At 43.4% G+C, this 21,460-nt stretch overlaps 4 protein-coding genes across 19 annotated transcripts; 1 reads left to right on the forward strand and 3 right to left on the reverse strand.

Moving 5' to 3' along the window:
- Positions 1-255: 255 nt before the first annotated feature.
- LOC104584800 lies at positions 256-12,841 on the forward strand. Of its 14 annotated transcripts, XM_024463211.1 has the most exons (8): positions 256-336; positions 458-766; positions 856-974; positions 2,630-2,752; positions 9,366-10,424; positions 10,504-10,585; positions 10,749-10,849; positions 11,208-12,841. In XM_024463211.1, the coding sequence occupies exons 7-8, from the start codon at positions 10,847-10,849 to the stop codon at positions 12,660-12,662; spliced, it is 1,458 nt and encodes a 485-aa protein (XP_024318979.1). In that variant the 5' UTR covers positions 256-336; positions 458-766; positions 856-974; positions 2,630-2,752; positions 9,366-10,424; positions 10,504-10,585; positions 10,749-10,846; the 3' UTR covers positions 12,663-12,841. The 14 variants fall into 14 exon arrangements, 5 of the variants coding, with proteins under 5 accessions (XP_024318979.1, XP_014758756.1, XP_024318980.1 ...); XM_024463210.1 differs by lacking the exon at positions 256-336 and having other exon boundaries at positions 355-766; positions 9,366-9,381; XM_014903270.2 differs by lacking the exons at positions 256-336; positions 2,630-2,752 and having other exon boundaries at positions 354-766; positions 9,366-9,381.
- On the reverse strand, positions 2,756-6,611 carry LOC106866740. Of its 2 annotated transcripts, none has more exons than XM_024463209.1 (2): positions 6,477-6,611; positions 2,756-5,441 (listed from the first exon to the last, which is right to left on the reverse strand). In XM_024463209.1, exon 2 carries the CDS (start codon positions 4,901-4,903, stop codon positions 3,230-3,232), a length of 1,674 nt encoding a protein of 557 aa, XP_024318977.1. In that variant the 5' UTR covers positions 4,904-5,441; positions 6,477-6,611; the 3' UTR covers positions 2,756-3,229. The 2 variants fall into 2 exon arrangements, with proteins under 2 accessions (XP_024318977.1, XP_014757918.2); XM_014902432.2 differs by having other exon boundaries at positions 2,756-4,919; positions 6,477-6,608.
- A 1,578-nt stretch (positions 12,842-14,419) lies between the features above and the next one.
- On the reverse strand, positions 14,420-16,761 carry LOC100837738 (dual specificity protein phosphatase 12). Of its 2 annotated transcripts, none has more exons than XM_010240466.3 (6): positions 16,067-16,761; positions 15,895-15,947; positions 15,761-15,825; positions 15,604-15,682; positions 14,968-15,264; positions 14,420-14,853 (listed from the first exon to the last, which is right to left on the reverse strand). In XM_010240466.3, exons 1-6 carry the CDS (start codon positions 16,522-16,524, stop codon positions 14,696-14,698), a joined length of 1,110 nt encoding a protein of 369 aa, XP_010238768.1. In that variant the 5' UTR covers positions 16,525-16,761; the 3' UTR covers positions 14,420-14,695. The 2 variants fall into 2 exon arrangements, with proteins under 2 accessions (XP_010238768.1, XP_003578966.2); XM_003578918.4 differs by having other exon boundaries at positions 14,420-14,850; positions 16,067-16,733.
- Positions 16,762-16,991: 230 nt separating this feature from the next.
- Positions 16,992-21,283, reverse strand: LOC100838045 (U3 small nucleolar ribonucleoprotein protein MPP10). Its single transcript, XM_014902595.2, has 12 exons — positions 20,504-21,283; positions 20,128-20,189; positions 19,514-19,661; positions 19,334-19,444; positions 19,112-19,249; positions 18,908-18,976; positions 18,769-18,810; positions 18,619-18,687; positions 17,936-18,007; positions 17,804-17,857; positions 17,588-17,729; positions 16,992-17,438 (listed from the first exon to the last, which is right to left on the reverse strand). The coding sequence occupies exons 1-12, from the start codon at positions 21,221-21,223 to the stop codon at positions 17,374-17,376; spliced, it is 1,692 nt and encodes a 563-aa protein (XP_014758081.1). The 5' UTR covers positions 21,224-21,283; the 3' UTR covers positions 16,992-17,373.
- Positions 21,284-21,460: the final 177 nt, after the last annotated feature.

The raw sequence follows: 21,460 nt of genomic DNA on the forward strand, positions 1-21,460 counted from the left end.
TGTACACATGCAAGATGGGTGGACCAATTCACGTTTACTAGAAGTATAACGTACAAGGTACAGCCTACAGCGTATATACGAGAAAATATCAACCAAGAAAAATTGCAATAGTAAGGAAACTGCGTCTGTCTTTCCGTGACAAAGAATCAATAATCCCTTTCAAATGAAAGAATGAACGAAAGGTTGCATTGTCTACAAAAAACTGCATCGCAGTTGTTTCTCAAATGCATTCATTTGTTGAACACGGATTTACCAATACAACGATCAGTTGGAAACAGAGTAATAGTACGCATTGCGCAAAGACTGGCGCTCACCATGTGTTCAAAACTAAACAAAGTAGTACGTATAAATTTATCACAGCAAGCAAGTGGTAAATTATGCTCAACTCATTTTATAACCTTTGGTAACGTATTTCTGATCACAACTCGTGTTGTCTATGCTCGTTTGGTATATTGAGTTGGTGCTGATGTCACCCGCACCGAGGCGCCGACATCACCGGCTTCTCTTCTCAAACCCATCTCGCAGCTCGCAACGAACGGTCCCGAGGCCACCGCCCAATCCCACCCTTCTCCGGTCCCGAGCACCCCCACGCGGTCTCCCTCCGCCGTCCGCCCTCGGCTACGCCGCCTCCCACCGCCGTCCACGCGGTCCCGAACTCCCGATGGCCTCACGCGCTCGCCGGTGACGGATCTGGTGATCTCCCCGAAGCTCGCCGTGGCCCCCGTGTTCGCTGCTGCCCCAATGCATCGCCACCGCCGCTGACGAGGTGGGGTAATTATGAATTTGGGATTTATTGCTACCCTTGTTTTGAGGCATAACAACTGACACCATGGAGCATTTCGTTATCGTGGGAAGGGCCGTCCAATTTCTGGTGCGCACAAACATGGCGGAAATTGGCACTCTGCATCTGGTACATGCCGGGGTCAATCTTCTGCTGCTGCTGCTGCTGCTGCTCTTCCGCAGCCCCCACAAAGGTACGTGATTCATACCTTCCTCAGATCTATTATGATAGTTATGCTTTTTCTGAAATTGTCGCGAGCTGATTAACATGAGTTTGATTGTCCCGTTAAGTGTTTGTTGTGAGATGTTCAACATGAGTTTGACTGTCCCGTAGGCATTGTGTGCAGACCTGCATGTGTTCGAAAATATGGGTGTATAAGTTTTTCTGTTATCTGAGTGCACACAGAATGTTTGATGAATCCCCAAAGGAAGTTCTGGTTACCTAAAATCTGGTTTGCCATTTTTTTTGCTGACAGGACTGCACAGCTTTATGTAACAATTTTTATTCTATGATATATATAGCTGTGCACGTTTACTCCTCAATGAAATGTCTAAGAGAGTCGATTTCGTCACCAATTTAGCATTATAAATATCTAACAATTTTTATTTTTGTGGTCTCCTCCTATGTTCCTTTGTAAAGACAACAACACTTCTGATTACGAACAGGCAACAAGCTGGCAATTGCTTCTTGCTTGTTTTCATACTTTAAATTTTGAATCATGTTTCCACCTCTCTATATCTTACTTGCCAAGTAGCTATTGAGTTAGCAAATAGATGAACACAGTTGTATTTAATCTGTCAACCAGCAATAACCAAAAGAAACTCAAATGGATTTGAAAGTTAATTGGTGGTTTCTTTTGGTTATTGCTGGTTGACGGATTAAACACCGCAGTAAAACCTTCAAATCCATTTGAGTGACATTAGGGTCCAAATACCCAATAATGATTTTGTAGCACCAGAAGCCTTGACATGCCCTCTGCCCAAAATGTAACTCCACTGATCATGATTAACCCAGAGAAAAATAGTTTGAAACAGATTGTGAAGGGACATGGATTTTTAATGGCTGATTCAGAAAGTGGAATATGAAATGGAGGAGGCAAATCAGCAGTAAGCAGAGCTGTTGTTCTTGTTCTCACTGAGATAGCATCATCTTGACAAAGGAGAAAAAGTGAGGATAAGTGAGCAAATAGGGGTGTCATGCCAAAAATCGGAAAGAATAGAGCACCGTTCCCTGAGGTTCATTTGGTTGGACTGTTAAACTTGTTAAGGATCTTAGGGCTATCTTTCCACAAAAGAGAGCACGATGCCATTCGAGCAGGGGGAAAGAACATCTGAGTCGCATATTCCCCAGCCAGTTGCACCAAGGCAAGTATAGATATTTTATCAAGATGTTCAGTCACCTCTCTGGGAAGGAGTAAGCAACATAATATATAAGTAATGTAGATAAAACTGCATTTTTCCTTTTTCTGAGGTTGAGGTTTGGAATAGTGAATATATCCGGTCCTTCTTTCTCTTATACTTAGTACTGTTGAGCTAACAATACACGGAAGCATCACCAGGATGTCATGAAAATTTCCGATTTCCTTGCCAACATTGATACAAGATGCACCTACCATGTCACAAAATTTGAATGCAGTATTTCACAATTCTTTCACAGTATATGAATCGCTCAATTTGTGACAACGCGATGGTAGTGGTGTTTGTTTTGCAGCTGCACAGTTGTCAACGGGGACAGGGGATAATTTTGTCCACTTGCCGTATTATTGGTTCATTAAGACCTTATCATGAAGCTCAAGAGCGTAAAGCTTAACTGCAATATGCTAATGCCACTTTGTTTTCTGTCATGCAGTACCCATGCCTTTGTTCAGGCTAGGTATATATTTGACTTCAGAAAATTATATCTGAATTATTGTTATGGCAATTCTGCAACAAAGCACTGGCAACTTAGGGGTTTATACAATGAAGAGTGAAGGTATGTCACACAAATACCCCCTTTTTTTTTACACAGCCAACCTATGAAATTACATAACAGTCACTTTTGACAGTACAAAGTGTATTGCACACACAGAAACAATACACGGGGATGAAATGCACAGATACACGCACTACTTTGCTGTGCTGGAGGCATGCACTACTGTACAACAATGGGCTGCTCACAATTAATGTGCTAATGTACTGTATGAAATATTTACTCCCTCCGTCCGGAAATAAGTGACAGCAAATCCAAGTCACTTATTTCCAGATGGAGGGAGTAGTATTTTGGACACACAAGCGAAAACTGAACTACTTATGGAATGTACTGTGCCATATAAATGTGCACCAAAAGGTATTTGTCTGCTGTCACTTCAGCTGTTAGGGTGTTCATCCAGGGTTTTTGAGAAACCAGCCAGACCATGTAGTGCAGTGGGTTACGCCGGTTGGCTCCAACCTGTCGATGAACACCCGTAAGCTACATTATGGATATGTATTGAGAGATCTGTGTCAATACATCGGCATAGGCCTTGTGAAGTTTCTCAAGTGTAGTAATCAGTGGTACATTCAGACCAAGCCGGAAAGCAACCAGACACTCAAGTACCAGCAACACAGCTGTCAATGTCAACAAAGAGTTTGCCCAAAACTTGAGCAGCTGCACTGCCTCCTCGAAAGAACCAGCTTGTTTTTTAGACTGCAGAGCTTCCTTGAAAGAGGCAGTTTCCTTACCTTTGCCAGCTTGCTTAGACTGGACGGCCTCCTCCAAAGCAGCAGTACCCTTGCCTTTGTCAGCACGTGTTTTAGACTGAGCAGGCCCCTCTAGAGAAGGAGTGGCCTTGGACTTGCCCTTGGCAGCTTGTTTCTTAGATTGTGCAACCTCCTCCGAAGAGGCAGTTGCCTTGCCCTTGCCAGCTTGTTTGGAGATAGGATGGCTTATATTGAAAGCCATATCCTTACAAGCCTGTTGCCTCGGCCACTGACATAGTATGAACAGAACATAGTGTGTCAAAAGCCCTGAGACGCCACAAGACACCAAGATCGTTGTACACCTGTAGAGCCAAGATTCATCCATGTAGGTCACTAGGCATCCGAAAATAACTACCACTGCACTGAGAGTAGTTTTGTGTGGTTTCATCTTGTCGATGCTGATGATGGGTTTGTCGCTGTCGAGGTGAAGGCTGAACCACAGGAGCACAGGGAAAACCTCCGGCATGCAAATCAGTACCACATTCTGACCCAGCAACTCTGCAACCAGTGTGTGACCCGTCACCAGCAGCAGAAGAAGCGAGGTCTTTTGGAGCAACTGGGATGCCGGTGCTATGCCAGGGGAGATGCCAGTGGGCAGCCTCATCGCCATGTATGTCAGCGCCCCTAGTGTGGTGCTCAGGAACAGAAGGAACAGGGAAAAGGCAAACATGTCAGCTGCACCTGCATGGTCGTCGATAAAAAGTGCGATCAGGCATAGTGCCGAGAACGGGATCAATATTAGTAACATGTTTTGCTCTGGTAATTCCTTTCTGGTCTTCTCTTCATATTTGTGATCACTAGCACCGCTGCTGCTGCTACCTGCGGGCCGGTTGGCTTTGCCTTGGAGCTCGACACACAGTTTGAAGATGAAAGTGATCTCAATGATGGGAAAGATGGCGAGCCAGAGGTAGCTCAAGCTGATGTCGAGTAATACCATATAAGACATGAAAACAACACCGGCCGTGTCGATGAAGAGCCGGATGCTGGCAGTGCGTGTGTTAGGGCCACGCAATTTGATAAACCACTCAATCCCAATGAAGGGAAAGATGGGCATCCAGAGGTAGGCGAAGGTCTTCACTGTTCCCCAGCCCAAGTAGATGACACATAGCGATGCATGAAAAATCATCACCGCTAGGGCAAATGTGTTAAAGTCAAGCTGGATGTTAGTGAGGGATATAACGATCCGGCTCAGTTTGTTCCACCACTTCAATATGTACGGCACTCGACGACCCATGACTACATAACAATAGGGAAGAACAAACGGCATCATAATAAGGGCGCAAGACTGGATAAACTCCAGCAACACTTCATATCCATCAAATAATAGCTCTGGAACATTGGTGATGGCAAAACCAGTGCACACGAACGCTGTCACTGGTAACTGGAGCATCCGATCCGATTTCATAGCTCCTTGAGCTTGGCTGAAAAGGCAGCAAGAGACAGGAGATCAGTACTAGTACAGACTTTGTAGTAAAACAAGCTCATCGATACAAACAACTCCCATTTAGTACGTTTGTACTTTAAGACCAACCAGAAGTACGCCGTGGTGGAGATTGTGGACTCTACAAAAAGAACATGTTTGTACTACCACCAAATTAGCAGCCTAAGATAGATAGATAGATAGATGGAACGTTATTGGGCACAATTTCGACAAACATCAATAATAGGTGCAAGGTATTTATGTCTTGTATATTGTTGGTTGATTTTTCATGTTGTCTCATATCTGTCACTGTAACATCATGAAATCAGGCTCGCTTAGGGTTGGGGCTGCCACTGAGAGGAATAGTGTGTGTTTTATTTTGTGTAGCATAAAGATATAGTTACTTATCTAGGTCTTTCTGACAAGGTTGCAATCGCTTCCGTGCTGTAGTAGAGTGATCAAGGTGGGCGCTCCGCTCCGAGTTCTGATAGCATCGCAGCGGGGCGACCACAAGATAACAATCCTGTTTTTTCATATCAGCATATATGCACTATAACATAGGCAAATTAAAGTGCATCTAGGAGGATTAGAAATGCATCTAGGAGGCATAAAAATTCTGTGAAGGTGCTTTTGAAAATGGTAGGTAAACTATCAAAGGAAAATATGCACTTTTTGGAAACGCCTCAGATATCATAGAATTGAAACACTTCTACCATTTTTTTGTCTTAGAAAACGCCCTAAGATTATGCTTTTGAAACTAAGAAACTTCTAAAAACGCTTGGAATCTTTTGAGGTACTTGTAAAGGAAAGTCGACGCAAACATCAAATCCACAGTGTATGGTTCAACCCGCATCGACCTGGTTGCTTCTACACTATGCATCCTACCAAACAATCTATAGTACTGGGAACCTATCTTTTAAGGGACTAAGGCCCTGTTTGTCTGGCCTTCTCCTTCAGCTTGCTACTTCTAGCCCTCTAAAAAGCACTTCTCCCGTTTATACATGAAGCTGAGAAGCACGTCCGGAGGTGCTTCGTGCTGCTTCCGGAGGGAAGCACCTTTCTAAGATTCTTCCATCCTCAATGGAAGACACGTTGTTGCACATCGATCGTCATCCTCTCTGGTTTTTCTTTTCCGTATTTTCATCTATGCTCCTTGGTCCATTCTCTCGACCTCCCTTTAGCAATAAAATAGCACGTTGCGGTTCTTTTTTGTAAAAAAAAAACATATTTGTGGTGCCTTATTCCCAATTTCCCATGAAGGCAGTTTGACAGGATGGCCCTGCACTATAGATATTACGGCATTTTTCAGTAAGTACCCACCAAAACATGCAGTATTAAAAACCTGCCTTCTAATAAACATTGTGACGAAATTTGCTTCCTCCGGTTTGTTTGCAAATCAGCGCGACTATATAGCCAGGCAGAAAAACCCCAGGTGATGGAATCAAGTAAAGTAAACAAGAAGAGAACACGCCTCGCTCGCACAAAACAAAGAAGCAAGAAGAGCAGGACTCATGCACGAACAGCAGGTATATATATGACAGGGGCCTCACATACGTACCGTATTAGACGCTGATTCATATCGTATCTACTCTTGGGAAGCAGAGGAGCTGGTTTGCAAGGGATTATATGCAAAGCAAGAGTCGATACGAAGTTATCAAGAAAGGGATATATACGTTCAAGGGAGCTTGGTTTGAATGATCTCCAGCATATAACTAAGCTCCCTCATGGCTGACCAAACGGGGCTCTACTATAGCCTATAGCTGTTGGCCACCGGATACGGCTTGTACTTGGTAAACTATAGGCTGCAGCTGGGTCGTGCCAACCGATTTCTACCTTCACTTCTTTTATTACTCCCTGGTTTTGTGTATTTTTCAAAACACGCACATTCTGGAAACTTGCATATCTGCCCCTCGATTGCTTGTAGGTTTGCCGTTGGGTTTATATAATTTGTTTTAATCCGCACGCGTTCGTAACATTAAAAGTTGACCCACGTAGTCCTCTCCGTTTCGCCATTGGGTGGCTTAGTCGTAGCTGCACGTTACCTAGAACTTGTGAAAATAAATAAATCAAAGTAAACTCCGTGTGCTGCCAAATGGTGTGCTTGACGCCCGAGACGGGCCGGCACAGTCCTTGACGTTTCATTCGACGGCCCGGAAAATTGGAAAAACATCACCATCTAATTTAAAAAACACTCAATGCTAATTAAATGGCTAATAAGTCAGGAGTATATTACTCGAAAGCGAATGTCCTAAATGATTAATTAACAAAGCAATTGCTAGTTAAATATTGGTCGATCTTTAATTACCAATCAAAATACGCCCTATTGTAAAGTAGAGGCTGTAGTTTACTTCTAACAAGTTGATGTAGATGACATAGTAGTTCGACGACTTTGCTCTTTATTCTATGACCTTAGCTGGTTAAATATTCGCAACGACTATCAGGTTCTGAGTGTGGGATCAGTTTTAAAAATGATAAATAAAAGTATATAGATATCCTAGTCTGAGAGGAATGAGCTGAATGATGACATGCCAGCAACCAATGAGCCACAAGTGGTTGCCGCTCCAAGTTTTACTCGTATTTTCTCTTCTTCTTTTAGTGGAGCTGCATAGCTACATACCCGCAATCTTGCGTGTTAGAAAAGTTAGATTTCTTTTAAATGGAGTGCTTTAACCATTAATTGACCAGGCCTTCTTTCACGAAAATCAGGCGCCTGATTTTCAAGCAAAATTCTTAAATCTCAGTCGATAGTATCAAAGCCATCGAATTAGTATCCGGACGCATCCCTGCTCCTTAATCTCTATCGTCCGTCCCGAATCTTAAAGCATGATCCAGATCTAACGGTTGAGCAATCAACTCATCTCTAATTAAAAATCAGACGACTTAGATATAACAAAACAGATAATATATATTGGATTATGTGACATATGAATTATACCATTGTGATTTATTTTTTCCGAATATCAATCTAATGATATAGTTTCTGTGACACCTAAAGTACTAAACATATTATTCGTGTAATCACGCGCTGCATCGAAGGGTTGCATATGCACTTCTTAACCCCGAAAAGGCAGCTGGCGTAATTCCACCCTGAAAGTCAACTTCATCTGCATCCTTGTCCTCTTCCACGTGGATCTAACTACTTTCTCCGTCCAACAAAAAATGTCTCAAGTTAGTCAAAATTTGGATGTATCTACACATAACTTAGTGTATACATGCATTTAAATTTGGTCAAAGTTGAGACATCTTTTATTGGACAGAGGGAGTATTTAAATTGCATACGCAATTGCCGCCCGGCGGCCCTTGGAGAATTTTACGGTCGATTTCAAATGCCGTGTAGATAGCTTGCACGTCAGAAGAGTCGATTCGATCGAAACATCAAGGATGATGCATGATCGATTTGCATGCATCGTTGTTGATTCTTGACCGGTTCTTGCGGAGAAAACACATGCAGATATGTTCATAATTCCTTAACCTAATACTATTATATGATCATGCATGATGCATGATCAGTACTGCTTGTTCTCGCTAATCAGACAAACACTGCGTACCATCGTGCGTGTTTTTAGCCACGCAATGTACATGCTATGATAACTATCACTCCCTCCGATCCTAAATTCTTGGATCAAATTTACCCAAATATGGATGTATCCATTCTTAAAAAGTGTTTAGATACACGTAATACTTCGACAATAATTTAGGATCGGATGGAGTAACTCCATTTCACAATTCTTGTCTCAAATTTGTCCAAAATGGATATATCTATTCTTAAAAAACGTCTAGATAAATGTAATATTTCGACAAGAATTATGAAACAGAGGAGTATTAACTAACCAAAAGAGACTTCGCCGATTCGCTGTACGCGTATTCGTCGTAGCTATTTAGTTGTAAGTTGGTCAATCTCATTTGATTGATTGTACATACGCTAGCGTGCAATATTTTGATCACGTTCAGCGTATTTCCAGGCAGCACATGTGAAGCTAGTTGCTTCAGGAAATACAAGGGGAAACTTGTGAAGTTTGGAGAAAATGGAAACTGAATTCATTTTCTCACCTAACATAATTCAGGCCAACAACCAAGTTTAGGGCCTCTTTGAATTGAACGATTTTCATAGAATTTTGGCAAGATCTAGTCTATAGGAATTTTGTTCTATAGAGACTCTTTGGTTCGATTGAATGCATCCTCCAAAATTTCTATGGATCGATTTCCTACACGATATACAAGAATAGGGTTTCATGGCACGTTGAATCCTATAGGAATTCTAGCAAGATGTTAAGCCTGTTGAAAAAATTCCTTTGCATGTATGACAACTATGGGCTAACACCACTGTCTACGCAATTTTTCCGTATTTTTCTTGTGGTGCAACCAAACAACTCCTCCTATATTTTTTTTGCAAAATAACCAAACAACTTCTACTACTACTAAATTCTTGCGTTTTGAATTTCTGCAGGCTTCAAGATGACATGGTATCCTATTCCAGTCTTTTCATATTCCTGTGTTTATGTTTCTGTGATCCAAAGAGCCACTTAGAATTGGAAAACAGAGAAATAGCATATGTACACTACTACTAAATCACAATTAACATGGACTTCTAATTGCTGTAAAAAAAAAGCAAGGCCTTCTAACTCCAAGCAACCAGGCTAGCAATCTTCAGCAAGTTCGCTTCTTGATCTTGCAACACCATATCCACTCTCTGTTCTTGGCACCCTATTCTTGGCTCATTGGCTGCTCTCTCTTCCACCAGGCGCATTGAAGTTAACAAACATTGCACTCCCCGCGCATCTATGGCGCCGCATGAAGGTGACCATGGGCAACGGGATCGAGCGAACCCACAGTCAGTCGACATAAATTCATTGCAAACTACTCCCTCCGTTTCTGCACTAAAACCACGACAAGTATTTAGGAACGGAGAGAGTATTTCCCTAGCAGTACATATGTAGTGTTATTGTCGTCCGGCAGTCAGCGACACAAGACAAATTGTGTGTGGTGTACACCGTCAATGGTGGTACAACGTACTGTAAAGCGGTGTCCGGACGAGAGGATTTGATGACGATAAACGTGGAATTTCAATGATCGATCCTTGGTGTTTATTAATTCCGTAATTCTAGATGTATGATATATCAACGCATCGGGAGCTAACAACAGAAATATATGTTTGGTGCGCAACCACACATTCTTGTATCTTTAGTCATCAAGAATGATCACAATGAATTAATATGATGATTGAGATGGAAAGGGAACACAGTAGAGTAACCAATGATGCAATGATGTATATGTATATATGTCCAGCATCTTTCAGTTGAGGTTTCTTTTTGTCTCAGTTGAGTTATTTTATCTAAAAAGAATATCTCAGTGACTCGGAGCTTGGCTCGTTAGTTTTGGGCTATAGCTAGACCCGAGCCATTTCTCTGGCTGCACAAAGTTTAACCCTTTTCTTTCGACAATCCTAATCATTTCCTTGACTTGATCATTAAATCAAATTAAGTCTTCTTATCTGCAAAAGAAAAAGGTCTTCTCCATTGTTGCAAGTGTTCTCTCCGCGTGATTCGATTTCCTATTGTGCTTTAAGTGTTGTTGCTGTGCTCCAGGCCTGGAACTGCATTGAAGTTTCTGCCAAGCAACTCCATCGATCCGTTTAAGCTCCGGCTGCTGTTTTGCCTTGGAAAAAGAGTAAGTGTATGCTATTTTCCAGATGCTGATTTTCCTTTCTTCTTGCTTCTATTTATTTTTTTAAGGGAATTCTTACTTCTCTTTATAATTTCCTCGTGTACGTGTCAAGCTTACGGTGAACCAGAGTTTCAGGAAATGAAATGCGAGCTATCTGTTTGTACAGGAACTTAATTAACCAAGTTGATACGACAGTCTGTCGGCTCTGAGAAAAGGAAATTTTCATCGAATTGTGGCTGAATCTCGTTTTCAAGAGGTTTTGAGATGGTAAGGCAGCCTCTGTCCCTTACCAAGAGTACCAAACTTATTTTTGAGCATCCTTTTCAAGAACGTTAATCGGCATTGCAATTATCTCGTGGACATTAATCTGCATTGCAATTAATCATGACAACATTCATTCCTATAAAAAGCATATTAGGTTTCCGTTGAGACAAGAATTATTGTCGTCCCAATATGCGCTTCATATATAAGACAAGAAAAGATTTTGATCAAGAATTAATCTGCATTGCAATTACGACAAACATTCATTCCTATACAACATCAAATTGATACCATCATTAGACTCGTTTACACTTACAAAACGGTATATTCTCATTCATAAATTTGTCTACATCTGTTTAATTAGGATCAACTGATGAGCCGTTCCCGTAGTTTCGCGGAAGCGATGGTGGTGATGATATGCCCGGTGCTTCTGGCGCTGGCTCTGGACAAGGTGGAGCTCAACAGCAAGCTCTACGGCCGTGTCATCCCGGCCCTCATGCTCGCCATCGCCGCAGCCGCTCTCATCACCGGCATCTGCCCTTTGCTCGCCTGCTGTTTCTCTGAGACAGGAGTCATCCCCAACGCCTTCTTCTTCTTCCTCGGACAACCGCGGCCGGCACCGGGTGTAGTGGCCGCTACGACGACCCTGCTGGCGGTGCCCTTTGCCTCGGGCTGCGTCCTCGTCCTCTCCTGCTGGTTCGCGCAGCTCGTCGTCGACCGATGGATCGCCATTGCCGTCTGCTCCGCGGTAGCCATCTGCGTCATGGCTCGGACAGCGTACTACCACCACTTTGAGCGCAACTACCATGATCTGCAGCCCATTGATAACAGGAGCAGCGAATTCTACGACATGCTGAATCAGTCGCATGAGTTCCTGTGTGGTGTCACCGGGATCTTCTTCCTTGGGCTGGAGACCTTGGCGCTGCAGGGTCACGAGGAGGTGACAAGCAAAGCTGCCGCCGGCAACGGGAGAATGGTGACAGCTGCTGCTGTCGGTCTCGGGGCACCCATGGGCGTTCTCATCGTCATCGTATGCTCACTCGGCGTGTTCCTCATGCTGTTCGCCATGATCCCCCCAGAGCCGTTCCACAAGGACGGCGAGATCGCCGTGTTTACTCTCGCCCTAGACAGCATCATGGCTGCCGCGACCTTGACAGTGTTGGTGGCCATCGTGCATAAGCTCATGGGCACTGTGGCCTTCTTCCTCCCTGGGCCTCTGCTGGCCTTTTTCGTCTATTACTTGTTCCTGATCATGACGACGAACCCTGGCCCAGCTACCCCAGCTACTGCTGCTGCTGCTGTTGCTCCAACTACCCCTCCTCCTCCTCCTCCTGCTGCTGCTGCTGGCGGCAACGACATCAAGCTAGCGTCACTGGAGCTGACCAGAGTCACATTCACCGGGTTCTTGGCCGTCTCGGTGGCAGCGCTCGCCACTGGCGCCGCCAATGACTCGCCCAGCAAGCTGGTCATCACCAACATGTTCTTGCTCTTTGCGGCGGGGGCCATCGTCTTCGGGCTGTCGTGGAGGCTGCTGTCGCAGATGCAGGTGAGGACACTTGGTCCCGGCGCCGACCTCGCTTCCTCGGTGAACCTCGCCTCCTTCTGCGCCCATCTCTGCATCGTGATCGCTACGGTTCTCTTCACGGTCATGGCCGGGATAGGAGGAACAGCGGGGAGAAATCGTAGTAATCCCGGGGCGCCTGCGCCTGACATGCACCTGCATCAATCGCATGCAGTGCTGTCTTCGGCAAAGATGTTTGCACCTGCAAATGTCATAACAGGTTTCACATCTGTAATCTTTTGTTTTTCTAGAAGATAGGCAACTACTCACTTAATTTACAGAATCAAACTGTTACTCACTTGATCTCTATTGTACCCTCCTACTTCAGGTTTTTTCCATCTCAGAAACACTATAGTTTGTTTATTTATTTATTTATGATGAACATTCTACTACTGCCACTATAGTTTGTTTATTTATTTATGATGAACATTCTACTACTACTGGTATGAACTATGTCGAACTTACTTTCTTTACACGCACAACCACTAGGAAAACCCCAGCCATCTCTCTCTCTCTCTCTCCCAAAAAAGCGGCTCCACATCACCGCTCTGCACTGGCACCGCCACAAGTCCCCTTCTCGTCCACCTGCCACTCCAGTGGCGGGAAGAGATGGAGACCCTGGATCTGCCTTTAGGTTTCTTTAGAGTTAGTGTTCGGTTTCCCAACAATGACGATATGGTGGATATGACAGTGGTATGCAGTTTAAGAATAAGGCTTCTCCAACTCTTGATCCACCTGTTGGCACTTGGCAGTCTAGAGGAGGACGGAGAATTGTCAGGTCGGTGCTCTCCTGAAGTAGTGGATTTGGTTGTCTTTGTGTTTTGCATGTTGCCTTCGTGTCTTGGTGTTTTTTCCCCAATTGGTGAGGTTCAACCAGCTTTGGCTTTACCGGCGGAGCTAGTGAAGTTAGGTCTCCCTGAATATATCTGGTCGGATATGAGGTGGTCATCCAACTCTCTTCATCCGCCCTTCTTCTCCATGTTGACGGTTTGTTTTGTTTCTTAGATCACCCGCTGGCATCATCTGGCTCCGATCGGTCATTTCTCAATTGCTACATCAACAATGTTTTCCTGGCTCGGACGTGGTTTCAAGGTCCAAAGGCAACATTAAGCTTCGCTCACGTCATTACATCACGCCACCGACAAGTGCAGAAAGAAATGGCGTTGATATTCTGCAAGGGCATGCAATTTTCTTTTTCTTTAAAGATGGCATACATGATTGATGATTGGTTGATTATTATGACATATCCTTCTCGAGAAAGAAAAAAAACATTCTACGATTTATTTTTCTGAAGAGGAACATTCTACTGCCTAATCATGCACGTCAACTCTCCGCATCGTTCGCTGCATTTGGTAGTTAGTGTTCATTTTCAAAAAAAAAAAAATCAACGGAGGAAGTCAACCAGTGTCGTGTAAGAAGAGACAGAAGGGCAAAAGGCTCGAGTTCTACGGCCTGGCTCGGCTCGGCTCTACACCCCAACCAACATGAGAAAGGCTTTAGCAGTCCAGTCAAATTCTGAAGGTGGTAAGAAAAATAATATTGTATGTGGAAGTTGTGCAGTGCAGTTAACTGTGTCAATTTCGATTAGCACGGTACCTATTCTTCTTTTTTCTATCTAACTGGATGATCTGGCTTGTGGTTTGTGTAATTTAGTTTTGCAATGACATTTATACATAAAGAGATGTACCTTAAAAAATTAACGTGCAAGGTACACTTCCAAATAAACACTAACGTGAAAGGCGCCCTTTAAAAATGTATAACGTGCAAAGTTATATATGATGATAAAACAAGGAAATAGACATCGAAGTAAACTAACAAGGCAACATATCAAACGAAAAGTTGAAAGCTTCCAATTCTAACCATTAGATCTCAAATAAACAGTTTAGATAAAAGGTGGATCAAACAATTATATTTCACAATTCAACATATCACTCTGCTTGGTAATATGTTTCTTTGTAAATCAAGTAAACATATGAATACGTTTTCCAGTTGCTATCGTCACAGTTCATCTTGTATTTCCCAGAAAGCAAAAATATATTAGTTGTGCACGTTTAATCTTAATCTTTGCTTGCTTAACATTGTCAGGTTCAACCTATCATAAGTTGTTTTGAAGTATTTCAGATTACAATTCTTGCCATCAGAATTCAGAACCAAAGACCTGCAAATGACCGTATGCTGGCCGTAAGAATATATGTAGCAGGCTCTAGCAATTGCATTTTTATATCTAGTGCGCAATGGTTCTGATGAAATGGTATTTAGTGAACCTGACAAACTCCTCGAATATGCAAGATCTAGATGATGCTTATGTCAACTTTGCTCTTGGAAATTTGGAATGCAGGGGTGATCCAGCTGCCACAGTTGCACTGGATTCCCGACCAGTTGAAGTACCCTAGGCGTGCTCCACAGTGGATGCACGATAGCTTCCCTTCCAAAGCACCATCTTCTACTGCTTCATCACGAGCAAAAGCGGATAATCAACAGATTGATGATACAACATGGACCACACAGATAAATATGTGAGGTATAAGCTACTGCAAGGAAGAATTTTATGAGTCTGGCTTACCTGGAGTCATCCACTTCAAAGGCTCGACATACAGAGAAGAGCAATCTTTTTCCTTGTTGTATGTGTGACCACCTTTCCTTTTGTCATGCCACTCGAAGCTAGAGTTACCCTCGCCAGGAGTGTGACTAATAACGTTATCCTGCACAGCAACAATCCTCCTGCATTTCTTGCAGCGGTATGCTGTTTTATTGGTCTCTATGTTTGACAATTCCTGGCTAGGATTAGGCTGTCGAGAAACACCCGGATCGTCTTCCAGTACATGGCTTCCTATTTTCTCTCCAATTTTGTAGGACTGGCCTGAGAGAACAAATAGGCAAAGATGTGAATCTGAATCTGCTTGGTATGACAAAAAAAATCACACAATAAGGATGCACAAAGAATTTTAGGGAATGTAGGAAGGAATGTTGAAATGTGCTGTGATAGGACTACTATTTTCAACAAAAGTAGCACCCTGCAATCAGAGAATTAGAGCGCCCAAAGAGGCTAGCATATGCAATATGGAACCTGACTAGAAGAAACTCTATATCAAGAATTTATAAAATGAATGTTGATCCAAAGTTCCAAACCTTGACAGAATCTCCCAGGCAATAAGCAATCACCATGATAACAAAGAGTAAATGATGGAAAATGACCAACCTAACAATTTTAAGCGGAAGCGCTTGTATAAAGGACTTGAAGTGTCAACCTTGAAACCCATTTCTTCAAACAATTTCAACTGCAAGTTATACAAGATTCAACTTTATGAAAAAGTTGAAGGGCAATCTGGTGCAAACAGATAATAATGGAAGCTTACCTGTTCAACAAAACCGTCGTTTGGGCAAACAGATTCATTAATTTCCTTCAAAGATTCTAGGGCTTCTGGAAGAAAATAAGCACCACATGAGAGTTATAAAAGAAATTTCAGGAAAACTCAAGCAACGTACAAACCTTCCAGAGATTTCTGCTCTGTTCTCATCAGATATGCCGTGATAATGGTAGCACTGCAATAGGATAGAATGAAATTCAGACAAATGTATTACAGTGAACAATAGTGACATCATATTAGTGAAGTGATGTACATTTCTGATTTCTGATAACCAATGCTCGAAAGCAAGCGTACCTCCTGGAGACCCCCGCGAAGCAATGCACCAGCACACTGCCCTCCTTCCTCCCCTCGTCAATGAAATCAAGGCAGGGCTCGAGGTGATCCAGCAGGTTCTCCTCCTCGGTGTCCCTGAGCGGCACGGCCATCCGCGTCACCCTCAGCCCTTGCCCGGCCTTCTCCACGACCCGCATCAGCCGCCCGGGGGCCACCGCCGAGGGCGGCGCGCCGTCCTCCCCGGCGACCACGCGGCGGACCTCCTCGGCGGGGATGGAGAGGCCCGGGCGGCAGTCGGCGATGAAGGAGATGGAGGCGGAGCTGACGACTGAGAGGACGTGGGTGATGTCGGTGCCGTCCGGGAGGGGCCCGGTGAGAGCCGCGATGGCGTCGTTGATGTCTCCGAAGTAGAGGCGGTCGCGGACCAGGTCCGGCATCGCGGGCGGGCCCGGCGCGTCGCAGGAAAAGGCGGCGGCCATGGTCGCTCGGCTCGTCGAGACGACGGGGGGAGGACGAAGAAACCCTAGAGGAGGAGGAAGTAGCTGAGGGTTTGGGGGCCTCTTCCGATTTTCCTGAGCTCTCGAGCGCGGTTGCTCAATTGGTTTTGAAACTGAAAATTTTGAAACCCAAAGGTTTGGAAAAAAATTGAGTCAAACCAAGTCAACGAGTCAACGTGTTGACCACGGAAAAAAACTCGGCTGGAGATTGTTTCTCTTCCAAATAACCCAGTACAACTCTTTGCCATTTGTTTATGTTTATAGAAACACATAAATTTGTCAAATAGAGGAACTATTTTGCATTGTTTTCCAAATTTTGATTCGGCTAGCGTGTTTTGGATTCATTTTCTTGTGCTCAAGTTCTACCACAGCTTTGCAATGCTCATGCTATTTAGTATTATTAACACTCTACACCAGATAGAGGAATATACAGAATATTTAGGGTCAATTTCAGTATGGTTCAGACTTCTAAATTTGCCATCAGCCTCCTGAAGTTTTGAACACTTTTGAATACAAGGAGCTGACATAGTGAACAACATTTTTTAGCAATTGCATTTCCTTTCTCGGTTTACCTAGCCCAAACAAAACATATTGCCCCACAAAATTCTTCCAAAAAATGATTGTTTGATTGAAGATATACTTTCTACTTCTACACTGCAAGGAAAGCTCGAAAAATGGTTACACCAGAACCTTAAATTGCAGATCAGGCATCAAATTACAAGACAAAGGGTCACTGGCGAAACCAGAGCATCTGCACTGTTGGGCTTGAACAACCACCGGTTGCCAAAGGTTTGGAGTAGCAGGTAACAGCAGCTTCCTCCATATTTGGGGTTAATCTTTCTGCAACTTGGCTGGTCTCTCCTTGTGTGATTCTGCTGGTTTATCCTTATGTGATTCTGCATTACAAAGTAAAAGGTTATGTGGTGGAAAATAATATTATTGACTCATTCAAGCCTAACCTAGATGAGATTGCATTATTTCGAAGTATCATTTGACATTTGGGAGAATTCTTCAGAGGTATCCATGGGCGTGAGTGCAAGTGTACCTGCATATCTCCTTTTCTTGTTGGCTCTTCTTCTTTTGCGCTCGGCTTGTGTAAGTTCTGCTTCCTCTTTAATATCACCTTTTCCTTCGAAAACTTCTTCCGGGGCAAGCATTGCAGCATCTGAAACGGCTACAGGCGCAACCTGCAACACAGAGAAACCGTTACATGAAATGCTCTAATGAGAGGAACTTCGTGGAAAAACAATGATTTTGGTACCTCTTCCATTGCTAGAGCAGGCACATTTGCTTGTATAGACATATCCTCAATGACCTGAAAAGATAACACTTCTCATGATGCCAAAAATTGCAAAAGGCACACAAGGTTGTCAAATAAATAACTATTGCATACCGGCTTCGGAGCAAAGTGGAAATGGGACAGTGCATCCAACTTCAAGCATATCCTCTTAAATAAAGTATTTGCCTGAGTTGAAATAGAAAATTAGTCATTATCAATATGTATCGCTCCCTCAGCTAACACGAAATGTTGTGCGGGTAGCCTGTGATATCATCATAATTCATAAGAATGAAAAAAACTATGCACGATGCACCAATGGAATGAGTGCAAGAAACATAAACACAAAGCCAAGTTGACTAATGTAATAAGAACACTGCAAAAGGTTTGACACATGTAACCTACTAGGAAATCATTTTTACTGAAACAAAAAATGCAGCTTTCTACCACAAAAAGTTTCCAAGAGAAAACTTCAAATCAATCGCACGTCAAAAAAGGGACAAATAAACCATCACCGGTCATCAGTACAACTATCAATATTGGTACTGAGTACTGACACTACAGTGACCAAGACAAGCGGGGAGTATAAGAAATTGCTAATTAATGATTTAGATGGACATAATAGCATTTGACATGCGTTTACTGACAAGACATTGTAAGATTTGAGCTTTAACTGATGTTCTGTTTCAACTTGACACACATGCTGCATCAGATGTTCCACACCAATTAAGAACAAAAGAAGAAAACTATAATCATGATAGCTATATCCATCATGATAGTAAACACAGTTGATCACTCACCTCTTTCTTTAGTTCATCTGAAATAGAAAGTGGGGCAGGTGCAAGGCCAGCTTCTTTCACATAATCTTCCTGGAAGAGCAAAAAACATCAGTACCATCTTGCGTAGCAACTAATTTGGGTAAATAAAGAACATAGTCGGATAGTGCGAACCTCATAAAGTTCAGCAAGACCCTTCTTACTCTTGTTTTCATCCTGTTGAAACATATCAATGATGGTAAGATATAAATCACACGATTAACTTACTGTTCTATGAAAGAATTCCAGTTGTTGCATGAAATCCAACACGTACCATCTCCTTTTGCTCCTTTGGAGCTTTAGACGGCAGGGTTGAAGGCTTTTCAACATCATCAAAATGACCCTGTAGGAACAAGCAAAGCTACCTCAATATTACTAGCAGAGCCACAGGTACGGAAGAATTTTACTCTACTCATTCTATGGTATACAGCTGCTGAAGGGGATGAGAGCCATAGTAACATGTCCAAAAACACATTACCTCCGCAATTCTTTTCTTTATCATCTCCTCGAGAGAAGCTGTGACTTCCTCCGTAATTACTGGGGCAGGTCTTACATTGTGCTCAAAATCAAGGTCCACTTCCAGGGCACTATTTCTGGGCCTGCTGGAAGCAGTAACCTACAAACATAATTCATTTAATTTCTTTACAATCAAATCATATAAGTTAGAACATGTATTATTTACAAAAAAAATATCACTTACCTCTCCTTTCATGGTCCATACACTGGGTTCAAGACTAGCTTTCTCCATCTGCTCAATTTTAGCATGCATCTTCAGGCGCTCCTTCTCATGAGTTGAAAGACCCTGTTCATCCTGCATAGAAGGAAAAGCGTGTTAATAAACAAGCATATGTACATCACTTATTTCAACTGAAATGAGTACCTCTAATGCTGGGCCAACATTTCCATCATCATTCTCAGTGTGATCCACTTTAACTTCATGTAATTCATCCTTGAATTGAACTTTCTTTGTGGAACCGTTTCTCTTTTTGACTTGTTGCTTAGTTTTTCCCTCAAAAAAATCCTCATACCTGAAAAAAAAAACTCTTAGCTGGTTATCACACAGCATCATACATCATGAAATCGAAAATGCAAAACCAAATTCAAAATATAAGATTATAGGGATAACTGCAAGTTGAGCAAGGCTCAATTGTGAAACCTTTGCAAGTTTGTCTGACATTTCGCATTTCTCATCCTTCCAAAGGTTTCAAAAAAATTCACATGCAGGCATGATTGAGTATTATGTGCACTTGCACAGTTCCACAAACTTATTGCTTTCTATTGGCCTGTGTAAAAAAAAATCGGGCAAATAAAACTAAGCCCCTCATTCTTGTTCTTTTAGTGCAGACCACAAATTAAGGGTATGTATTTTGTTGTGTCTACAATTTAGCATACCAACTATTTAAACTCAATTTTTTTAAGGAGCGTATAGTGCAAACTTCTTTGCACTTTTCAACCACCACAATAGCATACTTGAGGTTAGCATAAAATGTTTACCTTATATCTCCGCCAGATTTTCCTCCATCCTCTTCATCATCATCGTACTCAATATCTTCTAACTACAGTTAATAGCATCCCCATTCAGCATTTTAGGTTACAGAAACAAATTGGATTAGCATGTAAATAATAACACAGTATCTACCACCCTTACTGTAAAAAAAGAGCCCCCATAGTCCATGCAGCAAACTTGTTTACAAAACACAATGCATTTCCTGAACTAGCTCTAGCTGCCAATTCATTTCTATTCGACGTCCAGCAGAAATGTTGGCTTCAACTCCAGAGTTACTCATGGTTTTATTTACACCTTTGATTCTAAGATATGTCAAAACTACATCATGAATATAAAGAGAGTATGTGATGACAAAATCCTTACATCCAAATCGTCATCATCTTCATCTTCGTCGCCGTCTTCATCCATGTCCTCATCACTCTCGTCCTCCATCCAGTTCACGCCTGCCTTCTTCTTCTTCTTCTTCTCTCCTTCCTTGGAACTCCCACCATACTCTGCTTCTTCCCCCTGCTCCAGAAACTTTTCCAGCTCATTTATCTTGAGGAACTTGTCCTCCACCCTGTTTCCAGCTTTCCCCTCCAACTCCTCCGTTTCCTCTTCTTCATCATCCTCCTCCTCCTCCTCATCCTCATCCTCCCCCGATTCCAACTCGTCATCAATGTCCTCCAGCTCTGCCTCATTCAACTCATCCCCATCATCACCATCTCCACCCTCCTCATCTTCTGACACTTCCTCCTCCTCCTCGGCCTCGGCAGGCTTCGACGGCTCAGGAGGCGGCGCCTGGTGCTCGAGGCGGCGGAGCTGGCGGTGGAGGTGGGGGAGGAGTGGGCGGGCAAGCAGCTCGCTCTGGGACCAGATCTGCTCCGCGTCGAACTCAGGGCCAGCCAGCAGGTCCTGGAGCGGCGGCGGCTGCACCGGAGAGGCTACAGCGAGCGAGGAGTGGAGGTGCTTGAGGGCCGCCCGCGCGGCGGCGGCGAGGTTAGCGGAAGGGGATAGGTAGAGGGACGGGTCGGCCTGCCGCAGCTGCTGGAGCGCCGCCTCGCCCTTCTCCGCGGCCAGCGGCGAGCCCGAGTCCACCGCCATTGCCGTGGTGGCTGGGAGCGAATTGGCTTTGATTGATTGGGGGTGCGGAAGAAGGAGAGAGGCGGCAGCTTTGGGTTTAGGGTTTAACATGAACAGTAGGCGCCGTCGCTGGTGTCTGCCTTATTGCAGTTTAGTCCTCAGACTTCACCCAAAATACTAATGCACCCAACAAAATTCAGGTGGAGCTAGATGAATATTGTGCCTTTCAGTCCTTCACGTCGTCTGGAATCAGAATAA

This window comes from Brachypodium distachyon, chromosome 4, assembly GCF_000005505.3.
Source record: "Brachypodium distachyon strain Bd21 chromosome 4, Brachypodium_distachyon_v3.0, whole genome shotgun sequence".
NCBI classification, from domain to species: Eukaryota; Viridiplantae; Streptophyta; class Magnoliopsida; order Poales; family Poaceae; genus Brachypodium; species Brachypodium distachyon.

Bases quoted from the DNA above. Each gene is read 5' to 3' on its own strand.
- LOC106866740 (XM_014902432.2), bottom strand. From the start codon at position 6,496: ATGAATCAGCGTCTAATACG. The intron at 4,920-6,476 runs GTACGTATGTGA...CTGCCTTTTCAG, and splicing joins ATGAATCAGCGTCTAATACG to CCAAGCTCAAGGAGCTATGA.
- LOC100837738 (XM_010240466.3), bottom strand. From the start codon at position 16,524: ATGGCCGCCGCCTTTTCCTGCGACGCGCCGGGCCCGCCCGCGATGCCG. The intron at 15,948-16,066 runs GTACGCTTGCTT...ATCCTATTGCAG, and splicing joins TTCGCGGGGGTCTCCAGGAG to TGCTACCATTATCACGGCAT. The intron at 15,826-15,894 runs GTTTGTACGTTG...ATTTTCTTCCAG, and splicing joins AGAGCAGAAATCTCTGGAAG to AAGCCCTAGAATCTTTGAAG.
- LOC100838045 (XM_014902595.2), bottom strand. From the start codon at position 21,223: ATGGCGGTGGACTCGGGCTCGCCGCTGGCCGCGGAGAAGGGCGAGGCG. The intron at 20,190-20,503 runs GTAAGGATTTTG...TATTAACTGTAG, and splicing joins AAGATGATGACGATTTGGAT to TTAGAAGATATTGAGTACGA. The intron at 17,858-17,935 runs GTATGCAATAGT...TTATCTTTTCAG, and splicing joins TCCACTTTGCTCCGAAGCCG to GTCATTGAGGATATGTCTAT.